Raw genomic sequence first — 19,067 nt, 5'->3', positions numbered from 1 at the left:
TTCTATCTGAAGTTAATACCCTAGTTGTCATCACCCTAGATATTTTACAATAGGGATTCTTATGTCCTTCTCACCTAATATCCCATGCTGTTGAGATATTCTAAGTAAGGTAATATCGTGAGAGTCAAAATCGAGCCTGGTGAGAGGGTCAAATGTAACTGGTATGGTTTCCTTTCCAAAGTACCTCTATAAGAGTGTGTCCTGGACTTAGTTGATGAGTAACTATCACGTTCTCACTGTCTTTTTGTCTCAATCCTTTGTCCTACAGACCTTCTCCCACTGAAAGGCAGCTGATTCCTGTGGCCTTTGTGTCAGAGAAGTGGTTTGAGATCTCCTGCTGACCAGTTGAAGTCTTTTTAACGTCACGTGGGTGGAATAGACTTCCTGTATTTATGCTCTGGTGAGTACCACTTTTCCCCCTTTGTCCCTGGGTGATTTTGTCCCAGTTTGGGAATAGAAGGGAACTTGGCATATGGTTGTTATTTCGTAGATGATTTTTCATAAACTGCCTTGCTAAATGCAATTTAAATGGCAAGATCACCAAAGGTCATTCATTAGCTATTATAATTCAAAATGTTTATTAGAAGTTTAGGCTTGATTATGTTTGATTCATTCCCTTCGACAACCTAGTGTGTCTTTATTTGCCTTTATGAAACATATTAAGCATTTATGAAGTTGCAGCCCTCATTCATGTGGTCAGTGCAATATTGTTTGAATGTTTTGTTATGGGAAAGGGGCACTTTCACTTGACTTTCCTGCATTTTGTTATGCATCACGATAGGCTGGACTACCTCTATTTGAAATTCAAAGCGTGAAAGTTAAACACATGCTCCGGCCCAGAGTGTGGCTGAAATACAAGGGGGCCACACGTCTATTATTGACCCAGATTCAGAAAGGAATAGAAAGCCTGCAGGTACCATAGAACAAGGAAGAGGCCCAAAACCATTGTATCTATGCAAACATTGGTCTTAGAGAAAGAACCCAAACACCCCAGTTCTTCCTTCCAGTACGGCAGTCTTAAAAGACATGGAGAGCCATGGTAGTTCGATGAGCATATACTATGTATTGCAGTGTGGGTGCATTGTGACATGGTACTTACAACTGGGAGTTATGGCACATGTTGTAGGTTATTTGATGTGCTCTATGATGAGTTTAAAACATAAATGCTTATTTTGCTCCAACTACTGCTTCAAACCTATTGATTTTCTACAGATATTTTGACAATTTTAATGAAGTATGTTGTGATTTTTCTCCACAGGACACTTTGGTAAACTTTTCCAACCATGAGAAAGAAGTGACTCAAACAATGGCCAATTTTGTAAGATAGTGGGAACTCTCTCTCTCTCTCTGGACACTGATGAAGATATTTATTTTTCTAAAAATGATGACAAACCGAGCAGCCATACCGCTGCCACTTCATATTATTATCCAGAGACCTGTGGTAGTTTAGATATGTAGTTAGAGTTAATGTGTAGCTATATTAATGGACGTGCAGGAGAAGACCATTGACGTCAGCGACACCTTGAAGAAGACTAGCTGCCTTGGAGAGCTAGGAGACTCTGAGACGCTGCTCACAGTGGAAGAAACTGAGCTGTATTACTGAACAATGTGCCAATAATGCCACTATGTGCCACAATCTGTACAGAAGGAACTTTCGACAACAATTTATGGACAACTAAAATATTGCTATATTAACTCTGTATCAAACCAACTCCATCTTTTTTTTAAAGAAAAGTGAAGAAAAAAAATGTTATAAGTATTTGAATATCTTTTCTGATGTAGTTTTAAGAATTGTGTTGCAAAGTCCCAAAAATGTTTATTATATGAAGCACTATTAATTGAGGCCAAGAAACAAAAAATAATAATGGTAAATGCTTTATCCAACACTTACATTTAAGGCATTGTTTAAGGTCCCATTTTAAAACCAGAATAGTCTGTCTATTTTTATACATAAAAAGAGGTCAGTCACAACCCAAGCAGTGCAGTTCCCATGCCACACAATGTTTGGACTGTTAATGACGTGCCGCTGTCCAATCAGATATTAAAGCAAAGGGGACGATTTCAAAAAGTATTGAATCCAAGCCCAGATTAATTCCCCATTCGGTATGACCCATTTCTCAGTGGTTTTTGATTGTGCTTACTACATTTCTTCAAAACTTCTGTCTCGATGGCTGTCGACCAGTGCATACCCTGTATCCTGTTGTGGTCAGTTCAATCTGAATGGTTATCCAGATAGCTAAGGCAAATAGAGAGGATTAGCAGTATGTTTACAAATGTACTGACTCAGGTCATGTCTAATATATGTCTTCATTTCCTCTTCCATCCCAAGCATTATTCACAAGTGATAAGACATGATAAGTTACTATGAGTGGTGGTAGGATATGAGCAGTACTGCACAAGGGTGTCAATTTAGAATTAACTTGTAAGAATATAATTATTCTAACTCTACAGTTACGGTTAGTGAGAAATATTGAATATCTCCTCTCAACTACAGTGCATTCGGGAAAGTATTCAGACCCCTTAACTTTTTCCACATTTTGTTATGTTACAGCCTTATTCTAAAATTGATTTTTTCCCCCCTCCTCAATCTACACACAAGACCCCATTATGACAAAGCAAAAACAGGTTTTTGGACATTTTTGCAAATGTATTAAAATAAACTGAAATATGACATTTCCATAAGTATACAGACCCTTTACTCAGTACTTTGTTGAAGCACCTTTGGCAGCGATTACAGTCTCAAGTCTTCTTGGGTATGACGCTACAAGCTTGGCACACCTGTATTGGGGAGTTTCTCAGATTCTTCTCTGCAGATCCTCTCAAGCTCTGTCAGGTTGGATGGGGAGTGTTGCTGCACACCTATATCCAGGTCTCTCCAGAGATGTTTGATCGGGTTCAAGTCCGGGCTCTGGCTAGGCCACTCAAGGACATTCAGAGACTTGTCCCAAAGCCACTCCAGTGCTGTCTTGGCTGTGTGCTTAGGGTTGTTGTCCTGTTGGAAGGTGAACCTTCACCCCAGTCTGAGGTTCTGAGCGCTCTGGAGCAGGTTTTTAACATTGATCTCTCTGTACTTTGCTCCATTCATCTTTCCCTCGATCCTGGCTAGTCTCCCAGTCCCTGCCTCTGAAAAACATCCCCACAGCATGATGCTGCCACCACCATGCTTCACCGTAGGAATTGTGCCAGATCTACTCCAGAAGTGATGCTTGGGATTCAGGCCAAAGAGTTCAGTCTTGGTTTCATCAGACCAGAGAATCTTGTTTCTCAAGGTCTGAGAGTCCTTTAGGTGCCTTTTGGCAAACTCCAAGCGGGCTGTCATGTGCCTTTTACTGAGGAGTGGCATCCGTCTGGCCACTCTACCATAAAGGCCTGACTGTGGAGTGCTGCAGAGATGGTTGTCCTTCTATAAGGTTCTCCCATCTCCACAGAGGAACTCTGGTGCTCAAGTTGTAGAAACATCTCAAGGATGATCAATGTTAACAGGATGCACCTGAGCTCAATTTAGAGTATTTTAGCAAAGGGTCTGAATACTTAATACATTTGCAAAAATGTATTTTAAAAAACTCTCTTGTCATAATATGGTATTGTGTTTAGATTTGAGATTTTTTTTAATTTTAGAATAAAGCTGTAAAGTAACAAAATGTAGAAAAAGTGAATGTGCTGTACCTAATTATTCAGGGATTATATATTAAAATAACTAAGGTTCAGATTTTTCAAACAGTGCTTCTAAGGCCACTATTGTGTGTATTTTTGGGGAATTGTAATACTTTTTGTGTTGTATTTATCAAGCACATGCTAATTGAAATTATAATTGGAATGATCATATTAACATCTCCTCACACAGGAGATTTATAAAGTTGTGTGACGTATTTACAATTGGAAGTAGTCTTTTCTATAATGTCAGAAATGCATGCAATCAAGAAATTGATATCTGCACATCCCCCTCCAGCAATTTTTAAAAAAAGGTATCCCTTCAAATTAGGTCCAAATTAGCTGTATATCTTGCACTGTGAATGCAGTCACAACCATGTATAATAATGTTCCTCCCTAAACCTCACCTCTACTGTATGAAGGAATACAATCTCAGCTCTTTCATGCTAAGTGCTGTACAGGAATGTACTTTCCTGGTGCATGGGGGTTGCTCATGGATGTGTGCTTGTGGAATATCAGTGTGTTTGCCTTGTCAAAACCTCCAGCATCATCAATGAGATGCAGAACCAGGGGGATTGGGAGCAGCCAATCAAAAACAATAAGTCTGGGCCACATGTAATACATTAATTAATTGATAAGTTAATTCAATTCCATATTTGGTAAGTCAGGACACTTGGACAATGCAAAAAATCTTTCATTACACTAGTGGGTTGGTAGAAAGCACAAAAAACAACAACATTCGATTGCAATTATTTTGTGTGGAACGCAATATGTACAGATGTAAAGATGGACTGGATTCTGTCCTGGGTTGAGATCTGCACTTACTCAAGGAGACAAACAAGATTTAGGCTTCTGCTATTCTGTTCCCTGAGCTCAAGGCAGAAGTAGACCTTTAGTATAGGTCCGAGATGAGTTAGCCTAAATCACTAAATCATATGTTTATGCACCTGGAGGGGTAAAGAACTGACCTTGGATCAGAGGCTGCGGTGCAATATTGACTCCAAGTACACTATTCTCTCCCCTCACACACCAAAACACCATGAATGACAATGCCAATTTGGCCCAACATGTACGTTGAGGTTGAGTTACGTCAACATAACATATATTTTTGGAATGAAGAGTGTTATCCTGATAGTTAGAGGGTTACTAAATTACTGTATATTATACATGTGTAAATGTATTTTATATATATTTGCTTCTATTTGTGTACAGGTGTGTTCTATTTTTAAAGACCTGTCCCTTTTTGGGAAAGGTTCAGCTAGGTCGGGGATAGTGTCTTTGTTTACATGTGTAACTACAGTATTTCTTTCACAACACAAACTAACATTGTGCCAAGCTTCCTACCTGCACTTTCAAGCAGTACTTGTATTATATATTTAGCTAACTAATACAATACTTAAATAGAAGCTGCAATATTTTAAATACTGTTAAAGGATTTGGGTTGTGAAAGGTTACAGAGCTACCGTCCATGAGAATCTACACAGACGTGAGAAGTTATTTTGATTGTATACTAGGCTGAGATCAGAATGCTGCTGCCTTGGGTTTGGTTGGTAAACAATGTGCAATTATCAAACGCTGACACACCATTTTCATAGGAATTCTATTTGCTTCTGGAAATATGATTAGTCATGCTGAAAAGGGAAGCCATGTTAACCCAATAATAATTGGAATGAGAGAAAATCAGACGTGTTATTTTTTCTCTTTAAATGCAGGGGAAACTATTAGACCTACGACCCCAATATGATTAAGCATGAGTTGAAGTTATAGATACATTATCAGAAAGAAATAGAGTAGTAAAGAAAACAAAGATTAAGGGTTCAATGGGTTTTTAGTGTAAATATTTCACTCCCCTTTCATGGTAAACCACTCATTGATGCAATGGTAACACTGGCAAGATTGAAAAAAAGGACACCTGCTGATGCATATGCAGAGAACAAGTACATTGTTTTATGCTTGTACTGAAATGTATCGGGTATGTAATTATGTCTATCTTTCATATGATGATGACTGAAATACCGCTAATTGTTTTCCACAAAATTCTCCCCTCTCATGAACATCTTTGGATATTTTTGCCTCAATATTCTAAAGGAAGTTTGAGACATCATAGGAATATCAGTGGCACAATTCCTTTCATGTGAAAGGTTCCTCGAGTGCTGTCTACAAGCCTCAGATGTTCGTATATGCTCTCAATCAATTATCAAAACGTGATATTACATTGTCCTGAATGCACATTTCTTAAATTCCTGATATACTGTGAAATTGTTACATGTGAAAGCCTTGCACCTTGCAACATTAATATCATAACTCTCTCAAGTGTCTTGAAATATGAATGGTAATACGCCCATAGGACTTCAAAATGTAGTGTGTACCTACCTGGCTTTAGGGTCATCACTTGAGTACCTAAACTAGCACTGGAATGGCAAAGAAAATGTATCTTAAGCCACTCACAGGATTTCAGTTCTTCCCTCAGTGTGAAATATCAATGCCAACTACAATAACCATGATTCTCTGCTCAATCTGTTATGAAGAATATGATGCACTGAACCAGACCTGTGCTGTAGTTCACTACCGTGTTCACAGTACACTCATCCTTCCTCCACATTTGACCTGATACCTTGTATCGGTGTTTCAAGAAAGTTGTTTGAGGTTATCAATTCTTGTGGCAGGTCAAAATCAGGAAACACGAAAGAACATACCTAGCTCATGCAAAACCTATTTATTTTTCACAATGTGTAACACTAAGTTATCATTTTAGGCAACTTGGACATACGTTAACATGACTATTTTATGTCATTGTTGATTTCACAGTTAGCCCACTTGACTGTGAAGATGACTTGTGTATACTCTGAATGGGAGGGGGAGTAAGATCAGAGAAATATGAAGTTGACACCAAAGACTGAACACCTTTTGTGAACAAACAAATGTCTACATAAGAGACATATCTGCTCTAGCTGTCTCTTCAGTGATCCCTGACACTAACGGTACAGAATGTCCCCAATGTGTCACCTATGACAAACAAACTGTCAATTAACAAAAGGATGCAGTCAGTCAGTGCCATCAGCAAGAGGAAAACAGATGTCACACACATATTGGGCAGTATTTCGCTTCATGTCAATATCGTATTGAATATGCCTGACGTCTCAATGGCCCAAGAGGCCTTTTCTATCTATGAGATATGATGAACACTCCAGAACTAAAATAATCAATCTGTCTTGTTTCTCAGTCTAATCACAGGCCAGGGGGTTCAGACTTAAAGTATTTCAATATGGCACTATACTGATGCGGGAGGACATGTTATGATAATGAACATTGTGACTGATTGATATCATTAGAATTCTTCTGGCCACAGGCTAGTTTCGGCACAGGGGTGTTACGGATACTCCTAGTTGTTCTGATATACTTAGAGAAAGGGAATAAATACGGTGTCTGGGTTGTTTTTGGGTGCATATTTTTGCATTACATAGGGTCATTCGTTCACACACTGCTTCCCTCATGTTATGTTATTATGACTTCACGTATTGTGCGCTTAAACTGTATCTAAAGCGGAGGGCTCCGATTCTCCTCCCAGATCATGGTTTTATTTTTCTATTCATAAGAGCTATTGTACTGACATGATCACCAGTGCTTATCAATAGTGTCAATGACTTGAACTATCATTTAATGACGTCACCGTTTCCTATACGGCCATTTTGGGTCAAGCGGAGTCTGGTTACATGAAACGCATCTGCCTATGAGCATAGCTATATGCCACCGCACAAAAAAGGGCCTCGGACTGACATTCAGTATGACGCCTTGAAAATTGAGTGTATATTGATCTGGACTGGTTTAACGTTGATATTTGAGATAGCACGACTCAATCGATACATGGTTATCACTGGACAGGTCATCAGAATGGAACAGAGTCAGCCCTGACAGTGAGGCATTGCCTCAGCATTGCCTTGTCACTCTCTCAGAGAAGACGAAGCCAAGCCGATATATGTCTGGGAGATATTGGGAAGAGGTTTCTTCAGGTATTGAAATCATTCACAAAGCTAAATGATAGACACACATACACCTGACCGAGACGACATATTTTTCTTTCTGGTGTTTTTTTCACACGGCGCCACACAACAACAATTTGTTCAGAGAAACAATCACAAGAATCCATACTACTACTACTACACAGAACTGACTGAAGTCTTGTTGCCATAACAACAGAAAATTTGTACTTTGTGACTCTTAAACTTTTATATTTGTGTTTAATATATCAATGAGTACCTATGTTAATTTTGTATAAGATCTATGAATATAGTACACACATACGCACACAGAAGGACTGTACTATAAACAGTAAGTTTCTGTGTCAGCTAAATGTTGTATCCTTTTATTTTGTGTCTTATGGATCACATCTCTCTTCTTTTTGTAGGTATTGGTAACGTTTGAATTTCCAGGTGATCTTGATTTGGTTACTCTTGTACTTCTAAGCTCTGTATTTGCAAGCACTGTAAATGCGATTCTCATTGGATTCGTCCTCTGTACATTTAGTACTCTGATGTTGCTATTAATAAAATTTCAAACACAACAGACTGTCTGCCTAAAGTCATGCTGGGGAGTTTGTCTAATAATTATAGATGTGGATTTAGGGAAACAACACAAATGAACAAATAAACAATTTGAATATGACCCAGCTAACAATGAGGAATCCTCCCAGAAGCGTCCCTCTTCCGGGGGGCCAGAACTGATTGAATCGGCCAGGAATCGGTTGTCGGACTCGGCCCGGAATCAAAACTGCCCAGAATCGGCCCAAGTACATCGGGCCATTTCCGTCAGGTCTACCGGAATTCAGCCAACTTTGCCGGCATTTTACCAGAATCCCCCAAGAAGCTGCCCGATGCAAATTTAAATAAATGTATACAAAATTACCCGATTTAGTCATTTTAAATATTACAATTTTATACAAATTATAGCCATCCACAAAACAAAACATCTTGTGTCAGAGGAAACACTATACACCTGGTGACCGTGTCAGCATGCATGCGCCTGGCCCGCCACAGCACGACGGGATAAAGCCAGCCCCGGCCGGCCACACCTTCCCCTAACTCAGGCCAATTGTGCGTCGCCTCGTGGGTCTCCCGGTGGCGGCCGGCACGGGTCTCAAACCAGCATCTGTAGCAACGCAGTTTGCACTGTGACGCAGTGTCTTAGACCACTGTGTCACTCAGGAGGCTTCATCCACAACGTTTTTAATGCTCATCAATTGCTTTGCACAAGTATGAAAACACTAAAATACTATGCAGAATTCTTAAAGAATTTTTATTTTTTATTTTTTATCACAGAAACAATGAGAAAATATGGAAAAATAAATAATTAAATGTTAATTACACTACCGTTCAAAAACAAAGTTTTTGTCCATTAAAATATCATCAAAGTAATCAGAAATACAGTGTAGACATTGTTAATGTTGTAAGTGACTATTGTAGCTGGAAACGGCTGATTTTTTTAATGGAATATCTAGTCTAAAGGCCAGTTTTATTGCACATGACGTTGCACATGACGAGTCTGACTATCAGCCGAGTGCCCCAACTCTCAGTCGGAATCGGCCCAGATCCACTGTGCTAGCTGGGGAGTAGTATCCACTGTGGAGAAGTACTGTAGATAAAGAGCCTCATTGCCTCATAAGCCTCATAAGCTAATTTCCTCCCAGATCTCTCTCAAACCAAACCCGTCTATGTAAAGTACCCAGGGGGGTTGTCAGTCTGCCAACTTACCCTGAAGTTTGCTCTTCCTGCCTGCCTGCCTGCCTGCCCCTGCCTGCCTGCCTGCCTGCCTGCCTGCCTGCCTGCCTGCCTGCTTGCCTGCTTGCCTGCATCTGTCTGTCTGTCTAATTCAATCACACGTACATACAGTATAACTCATCAGATTATTTCTATAACTCTACATATTAAATATATTCAACATCCCTAATGTAAAATGACTTATTGGATATTATAAACTGGGTGGTTCGAGACCTGAATGCTGATTGGCTGAAAGCCGTGGTATATCAGACCGTATACCACATGTATTTTTACTGCTCTAATTACGTTGGCAAATAGCTTATAATAGCAATAAGGCACCTCTGGGGTTTGTGATATATGGCCAATATACCACGGCTAAGGGCTATTGGCGACCAGTTTTGATAGCCTTTAGCCGCACCCTCATACTACTCCTCCTCTGTTCCGCGGGTGATGTGGAGGTAAACCCAGGCCCTGCATGTCCCCAGGCACCCTCATTTGTTGACTTATGTGATCGAAAAAGCCTTGGTTTCATGCATGTCAACATCAGAAGCCTCCTCCCTAAGTTTGTTTTACTCACTGCTTTAGCACACTCTGCTAACCCTGATGTCCTTGCCGTGTCTGAATCCTGGCTCAGGAAGGCCACCAAAAATTCTGAGATTTCCATACCCAACTATAACATTTTCCGTCAAGATAGAACTGCCAAAGGGGGAGGAGTTGCAGTCTACTGCAGAGATAGCCTGCAAAGTAATGTCATACTTTCCAGGTCCATACCCAAACAGTTCGAACTACTAATTTTGAAAATGACTCTCTCCAGAAATAAGTCTCTCACTGTTGCCGCCTGCTACCGACCCCCCTCAGCTCCCAGCTGTGCCCTGGACACCATTTGTGAATTGATCGCCCCCCATCTAGCTTCAGTTTGTTCTGTTAGGTGACCTAAACTGGGATATGCTTAACACCCCGGCAGTCCTACAATCTAAGCTAGATGCCCTCAATCTCACACAAATCATCAAGGAACCCACCAGGTACAACCCGAAATCTGTAAACAAGGGCACCCTCATAGACGTCATCCTGACCAACTGGCCCTCCAAATACACCTCCGCTGTCTTCAACCAGGATCTCAGCGATCACTGCCTCATTGCCTGTATTCGCTACGGAGCCGCAGTCAAACGACCACCCCTCATCACTGTCAAACGCTCCCTAAAACACTTCTGTGAGCAGGCCTTTCTAATCGACCTGGCCCGGGTATCCTGGAAGGACATTGACCTCATCCCGTCAGTTGAGGATGCCTGGTCATTCTTTAAAAGTAACTTCCTCACCATTTTAGATAAGCATGCTCCGTTCAAAAAATGCAGAACTAAGAACAGATATAGCCCTCGGTTCACTCCAGACCTGACTGCCCTCGACCAGCACAAAAACATCCTGTGGCAGACTGCAATAGGATCAAATAGTCCCCGCCATATGCAACTGTTCAGGGAAGTCAGGAACCAATACATGCAGTCAGTCAGGAAAGCTAAGGCCAGCTTCTTCAGGCAGAACTTTGCATCCTGTAGCTCCAACTCCAAAAAGTTCTGGGACACTGTGAAGTCCATGGAGAACAAGAGCACCTCCTCCCAGCTGCCCACTGCACTGAGGCTATCGAAAATTTCAACAAGCATTTCTCAACGGCTGGCCATGCCTTCCGCCTGGCTACTCCAACCTCGGCCAACAGCTCCGCCCACCCCGCAGCTACTCGCCCAAGCCTCTCCAGGTTCTCCTTTACCCAAATCCAGATAGCAGAAGTTCTGAAAGAGCTGCAAAACCTGGACCCGTACAAATCAGCTGGGCTTGACAATCTGGACCCTCTATTTCTGAAACTATCCGCCGCCATTGTCGCAACCCCTATTACCAGCCTGTTCAACCTCTCTTTCATATCGTCTGAGATCCCCAAGGATTGGAAAGCTGCCGCAGTCATCCCCCTCTTCAAAGGGGGAGACACCCTGGACCCAAACTGTTACAGACCTATATCCATCCTGCCCTGCCTATCTAAGGTCTTCGAAAGCCAAGTCAACAAACAGGTCACTGACCATCTCGAATCCCACCGTACCTTCTCCGCTGTGCAATCTGGTTTCCGAGCCGGTCACGGGTGCACCTCAGCCACTCCACGATATCATAACCGCCATCGATAAAAGACAGCACTGTGCAGCCGTCTTCATTGACCTTGCCAAGGCTTTCGACTCTGTCAATCACCATATTCTTATCGGCAGACTCAGTAGCCTCGGTTTTTCTGATGACTGCCTTGCCTGGTTCACCAACTACTTTGCAGACAGAGTTCAGTGTGTCAAATCGGAGGGCATGCTGTCCGGTCCTCTGGCAGTCTCTATGGGGGTGCCACAGGGTTCAATTCTCGGGCCGACTCTTTTCTCTGTATATATCAATGATGTTGCTCTTGCTGCGGGCGATTCCCTGATCCACCTCTAGACGACACCATTCTATATACTTCCGGCCCGTCCTTGGACACTGTGCTATCTAACATCCAAACGAGCTTCAATGCCATACAACACTCCTTCCGTGGTGAAATCAAATTTAAAAAATACAAATATCACACCCCCTCTGGCCTTATTGCTTAAATGTAGTGCCCGGACAACAATAAATCATTAATATTAGACTGTTGTTTTTACTTTAGGGTTTTACCTGTATTATCAGTTTTTTACAGTACTTTCACATTTTATTAAAGTATTCCCTGAGTACAGAATGCCTTAATAATCAATAAACAGTAGTTTATGGGTTAAAGGGATACATCAGGATTTTGGCAATGAGGCTCTTTATCTTCAGTACATCCCCAGAGTCAGATGAATTAGTGGATACCATGTTTCTGCGTGCAGTTTGAAGGAAGTTGCTAACTACCGCTAACGCAAATGCTAACTTGCGTTAGCGCAATGTCTGGAAGTCTATGGGTATCTGGTAGCATGCTAGTAGATACCCATAGACTTCCAGTCATTGTGCTAATGCTAGTTAGCATTGGGTCATGAACCTACTGTACCTCTAACTTCCTTCATACTGGACACAACATTTTTTAAATACAATAAAATAAAAATGATTTCCACGAGTTCATCTGACTCTAGGGAAGTAGATAAAGGGCATCATTGCCAAAATCCCGAAGTATCCCTCTAAGAGAATGTGATAGACACAAATATAATTTGCTTTTTCTCTGCCTTTAAACAAAAAAACTGCTAAAGCAGTCAGCGGTTAATGGTACAGTTAATACTAGCTTGGCTTTATTTGTTTTAAGAAAATTAAGTGTGTTGCTGCTTGTGCAAACAACATTTCCATTTCATTCATACTTTTAATATTATTCTGGATTCTGGATTGACCAAACAGTCAACCACTTCAACTGTTCACCTGACACACACAAAGGTCTGACTTTACTTTCATATTTAAAAAGGCCTTTGTAAATTGGGTATCACCTGGAGACATGGTCTTCCACCACCAGGGCGTAATCCCTCTCTCCAGCCCCTCTTTGATGAATGTGCATGGGCAGAGTGAGTCCTCCCGCTGCCTGCCCTGGTTTCCTCTCCCCCCGGTCCCCTCAGGGAGGGCTGCCACACGGCATTAGTATGAGGCAGGGCAGATCAGTTTCTACTCCCTCTGACAATCTCTGAGCCCCTCGCTCCTCATACATTAAACAGAATTATGCAGCCCCACACAGACACTTGGATCAATGAGGTGGATAGCACATGCCAACAGCTGCCAGCGAGATGCTTTAGTGCGGCAAGATAAAGTACCCGCTGCAACCTGTGCCCGTCAAAGGAGGTTCCACTGCCAGCCCAGACACTCCAGTCAGAGTTGATTAGTTTGCAGCTTGTCTCGGTGTGTACTCTGTCCACTTTTGACTGTTGGCTATGATGGCCAGGGTTCCGTTGTGCATGGTGAGAATCCCCTGTTGCTCAAAGCTCATACCCTGCATGGGAAAGGTGCAGGGATGACTGAGACTGGTTTAGGCCTAGCCTCAATCCGTGAATATCAAAGAATATGTGGTCATTGACCTGTATAAACAAAGTTATGTCTATTGTTGTGGCTCAGTCCCATGTGGCTCAGTTGGTAGAGCATGGTGCTTGCAATTCCAGGGTTGTGGGTTTGATTCCTACGGGAACCCAGTATGGAGATTTATGAAGTGTGAACATGTATGCACTCATTACTGTATGCTGCTCTGGATACAAATGACTCCTGGGTTTCTAGAATAAGTCAATAACAACATTTGTCATGTCTCATCAAGAGTACACACAATTGGAATCATCAAAATCTGCAAAATAATATTTAAAGTGTCAAACAAAGTGAAACTCAATGTAAATCAGGGGAAAGTTGTGATTGAATAGAAACCTGAGTCTTCACTCCAATGAATATATTTCTTAGCCCTACGTTTGCATATGATTGAGTGCAGAGCCACTTGGTTTCTAATCTAGGCTATATGGATCAAACAACCCTAAACTAGCTAGCTAATCCACAAAGGACTGTCACAAGAGAATATAGTTTATTGCTTCTATCAAGCCATTTGAGTCAACACTGATGTATTTCGACAGATTGCTGTCTTCAATTATTTACAGTCCAATCTGCAAGTGACAAAACATTTTGGAGCGATTGACTAATGGACGTCTGTCACCGGGGAGAGCTGTGAGATGCCGTGGGGTCCGAGGAGAACGATGATGAGGTGCACCGCCATGGCCTTTTCAGTTTAAGCAATAATTTCAGGTTAAGCAAATAATTTGCCAATTTCAAGCTTGATTCATACTATAGGGCCAAGCCGGGCAGGTTACACATCACCAACCATAGCTTCTGGTGTTAAGAATGTCACGCTGCTGCTTAGCGAGTACCACTTCCTACTGATTTGGCTCACACCCAGGCTTGAACCCAGGAACTCTGCCTTGCTAGCACACATGACTGCCCTCTTGAAGTGTCCTACCAGTCAGTGGCACCCAAAAAGCTAGTTAATAGCAGGCGCAAATGGGGATTCCTCAGGCTGAAGATTAAGTTTCCCATATCCCCATGTTCTGCATTGGAACCACTGAGCACATCTGTGTACTGTGTCAAAGTTAAAGGATACATTGTACTACCTTTTGAAAAATACAAATATGCATTTTGTCCTGTACTATATATATATACATAATAATACTAAGAGAAGTCATTATGGGTTTTTGAAACCTCTTGGTCCTAAACTGTATAATGTTGGCATGAACTGTCTTCTCTTTTTGTACAAACAAAAGAGCAGCATTAATATCATGCAAGTACAGGACTTTACTAAGTGCCATGGACAACACTGTGAAATAACTGCTACTACCGTGTTGTGTAGGTGTACGCGCCTCTCTCTCTCTCTGAATGACCTTTTCAGTGGCAAATGCTTTGGTTGCAAATGCTGCTTCTCAAGAGCTTGAAATCCCCAAACTTAGATCAGATGCCCACATACGCTCCAACACTGAACATAGACTCCAGGTATAACATGTTATTATGAATGTGCTCTCACAATATTGGTCAAACATTTATGAATAATTTGCTATACTTCAGCATAGCATGGTAAGATATACAGTAAATCTGCTAGTCCATTTGGACGTGTAGGATTCTCTGCATTTTTCCCCCTTTGTTAACTGATTCCATCTCCTTCAAATAGGGCTTCCAAGCTTATTTTGCAGTATACAGGAGAACATTCATAGATGCAGAACGGATGCAGTAGTAAAACTCCTAACTGGTCCAGTGTTAAAATAGTTTTATCACTATAGTTTTATCACACCCTATCTGCACTAGGGACCAAGGCATCATTTCTCCTAATCAAACATGATGTTAGTGATTATTGATATGTACAGTACACTGACTGTCAAAATCAAAAGTAACAGTCAGTATCTGGGTCAAAATCAAAAGTAACAGTCAGTATCTGGGTCAAAATCAAAAGTAACAGTCAGTATCTGGGTCAAAATCAAAAGTAACAGTCAGTATCTGGTGTGGCCACCGGCTGCATTAAGTACTGCAGTGCATCTCGTCCTCATGGACTGCACCAGATTTGAAAGTTCTTGCTGTGAGATGTTACCCCACTCTTCCTCCAAGGCATCTGCAAGTTCCCAGACATTTCTGGGGGGAACGGCCCTAGCCCTCACTCTCCGACCCAACAGGTCCCAGACAAGCTCAATGGGATTGAGATGCCGGCTCGGTGTAATGCTCATTCCTTCGACTACAAACGCGAATCCGACCGTCACCCCTGATGAGACAAAACCACGACTCGTCAGTGAAGAACACTTTTTTGCCAGTCCTGTCTGGTCCAGCGACGGTGGGTTTGTGCCCATAAGCGATGTTGTTGCCGGTGATGTCTGGTGAGGACCTGCCTTACAACAGGCCTACAAGCCCTCAGTCCAGCCTCTCTCAGCCTATTGCAGACAGTCTGAGCACTGATGGAGGGATTGTGCATTCCTGGTGTAACTCGGACAGTTGTTGTTGCCATCCTGTACCTGTCCCGCAGGTGTGATGTTCGGATGTACCGATCCTGTGCAGGTGTTGTTACACCTGGTATGCCACTGCGAGGACAATCAGCTGTCCGTCCTGTCTCCCTGCAGCGCTGTCTTAGGTGTCTCACAGTACGGACATTGCAATTTATTGCCCTGGCCACATCTGCAGTCCTCATGCCTCCATGCAGCATGCCGAAGGCACGTTCACGCAGATGAGCAGGGACCCTGTGCATCTTTCTTTTGGTGTTTTTCAGAGTCAGTAGCAAGGCCTTTTTAGTGTCCTAAGTTTTCATAACTGTGACCTTAACTGCCTACCATCTGTAAGCTGTTAGTGTCTTAACGACTGTTCCACAGGTCCTAAACTGAATGTTCATTAATTGTTTATGGCTCATTGAACAAGCAGATCTGTGAAGTTATTTGGATTTTTACGAATGATCTTTGAAAGACAGGGTCCTGAGTTTATATTAAAATAGTTATCGGTGAGCTGCAGTAAAGCAGGAAGGAAGCCCCGTAGGCTATCCTTATTTCACAATTAAAGAGAGTGAGAGCAAGGGGAGTTAGAGAGTAGAGAGAAAGAGAAAGAGAGAGAAATAAAGTATAGATAGAGAGAGAAAGAAAGAAAGAAAGTAAGAAAAAGAGAAAGAATGACAGAGAGAGAAAAGAGAGAGTGGGGGTAGAGAGAAAGAGAGCAGGCCCAGACTGACTGGAGAGCAGCTGAGAAGGGGGGGGCTAATGTATTTCTCTATTTCGGTCCATCTCCAGGGCATTTCCTGGTTCTCCTCCTCATCATCATGGATCCCCTCCACCCACAGAGGTCTGTGATTACCTCATCTCACCACACTGCTTCTCAAAGCCTGAATTACCGTGTTTGGAGTCTAATAACACTGGTCTAGGAGCGATCCTAAAGACAACATTGCCCAGGACACCAGTCCAGATCATCCCAGTCCTGATCTTCTCACCTCTACACTCTGTAGGACCTACATTAGTTCTCCTCATTGGCTCAACTAAGTGTTCTGTTTCTGAATAAATAACTGCACAGTCAAACAACAGTGAATGCTTTATGATGGGCTTGGCCTCATTCAACAGGTTGAGATTTTAGGTTAATTTTGATTGGTCGAAACTGCTCAATAGGTTACACTGGACATAGCAGTGGAAGTGCATCAGTTCCATCTCGAAAAACACACAAAGCGTAGCACTACTGTTATTGGCTATTCTGTTTTTGAACGTTTGACTATAGCGGACATGCTCTCAGAACTTCCAGGGCGGCTCGGGTCACCCAGCAGTATAAACTACTTTACTTGCCCGCTATCACACCAGAGGGCTAAGTAAGAGCAAAGCTAGCTAAGAGTTTAATATTTAAGTCATAGCCTCTATCTACCCCGGGAGAGCAGATTCGGGTTGCTATTAGCTAAAGTCTTTCCTGACAGTTTTGCTCATTGTGACCTTTGCTCTTCGTGAACAAAAGAGTCAAGTGAGGTTAAAACAATGAAGGGAACCTACGTTTGTAGATCACTTTGGTGGATGCAATGGAAGGGAGTTCATTTTTTTTTTGTCTTCTGTAGTTGTATCGTGGACATTATTGTGTTAAAGTGCTGTTTAAGTGTTTGTGGGCATATTCACTGCAGAAAACACACAGAGATATTAACAAGAGTGATGCGGATTGCCCAATAGACTGATTTCAGTAAATCAGTACAATAAAACCATAAGCAAGTTTGTTGATGTATTCATGCGGACATGTCACAGGCCATTGAGATTTAAAACACACAACAACAACAGAACAACAATAACACATTATGCCAGTAGAATAAAGTGTCATTTCCTATCATCACAAATCTTATAACATATTCAACCACACGCAGCGACAACAAACACAATGATGTCTTCCATAAGCATTGCAAAAGGCATAGATTATTTATTTTTTTGACAGTGCATCATGCGTTGTAATGAAGGCATTTACAAACCTTTCCTCACAAAGGCCTTCCTACATCTACAGGTGATAATTGGACACAGGCAGTGGGAGATGTGAAGAAGACATTGTGCGTTGTGATTGTAATCACAGATTGAAGATTTTCATATTTTGCAGACAGTGCCCCGCCAGGTTGACCTTTTTCCTGTTTTCAGGGGACTTTTCCATTTATATGATCAACATACTGAAGCCCCTGCAGGGGATAGAGACCCGCGCTCTGAATTTATAATCCTCATCCTAATAATTCCATCTATTCCTGTGACCATTTCAGTAACCTCTGTAGAGAAAGCAAAACTCTCTGTCAGTTGTACGACTATGGAGCTATTAAGAGTTTTGTGTGTCAGAAGGGTTTGTTTTTGCAATTTATCGAGTCTTGTAAATTAATATTAGTTATTTACAAACCTTACATTGGTTTGTGTCTGTTGAGTTGAGCCTTTAAATTAAATGGATATCTGACTACACATAATGGACTCCCAACCACTTCAGGCAGAGCTATAAATCTCATGTAGTCTCACAAGTCCTAATGGATGCATTGAATTGGGTTATTTTATATGATTGTGATAAAAAAAGTATATTTTAGCTCCATTTTCAAGGCGAAAGCATTAGCCATCTGTACGTACATGTACTATAGGTCTCTATTGAGCTAACAAAAACACTTGTGAAGCTGTTTATTCTTCCTGGTTCCTCTCCTCTCCCCAGAGCCTTATGAGTAAATACTTGAGACCTAGTAAACTCACCTGTGCCTGACTGTATTCCCCGACGGAGCCATATCACTACTTTGAACATGCTCGTGGGAGCCTTTATTGTTTGGTGATGAGATGAATGTTTTGGCTCCACTGTGCTCTGTTGTGTCAACATTATCTACAAGACTCACGTCCTCCATTTTCCGCTGTCCGCCTTTGGTTTCCACTGACTTAAGTGGAAAATGAAAAGCTGTGGATTATTAACACCTCTCTAAAAAGCTAACCTGTTAAATTAAAGCAACAGTAGAGCTGTGGGTCCCAATACACACAGTGGCTAAAGGCTGCTTTCATCTCACTAATGGGTGATTCCTCATGAAACTAGAACACAAAACATTTTCACAAAATGTAATCCATAGAAGGAAGGGTCCTTTGGAGGAAGGATTGTTGACATATATTTTACATTTGTAACTGAAAGTACACTTGTGACATTTTGGCCTTACCCAGACCTCCTTTAAGACTATATCATGTTTAATCTGTAGGTACTACAAAG

General features: G+C 41.7%; 1 protein-coding gene across 1 annotated transcript in view; it reads left to right on the top strand.

The window, feature by feature from the left end:
* The window catches only part of ajap1 (adherens junctions associated protein 1), a 78,621-nt gene extending 76,023 nt beyond the window's left edge, over positions 1-2,598 (top strand). Inside the window, exons 5-6 of the mRNA XM_024384504.2 lie at positions 269-400; positions 1,259-2,598. Coding sequence (XP_024240272.1) covers positions 269-341 — 73 coding nt within the window. The 3' untranslated portion in view covers positions 342-400; positions 1,259-2,598. The remainder of the gene's footprint in view (positions 1-268; positions 401-1,258) is intronic.
* Positions 2,599-19,067: the final 16,469 nt, after the last annotated feature.

Source organism: Oncorhynchus tshawytscha, linkage group LG22 (genome assembly GCF_018296145.1).
Source record: "Oncorhynchus tshawytscha isolate Ot180627B linkage group LG22, Otsh_v2.0, whole genome shotgun sequence".
Lineage (NCBI taxonomy): Eukaryota > Metazoa > Chordata > Actinopteri > Salmoniformes > Salmonidae > Oncorhynchus > Oncorhynchus tshawytscha.
Note: the sequence above shows the minus strand (reverse complement) of the source record. Positions and strands in the feature narration are given on the sequence as shown.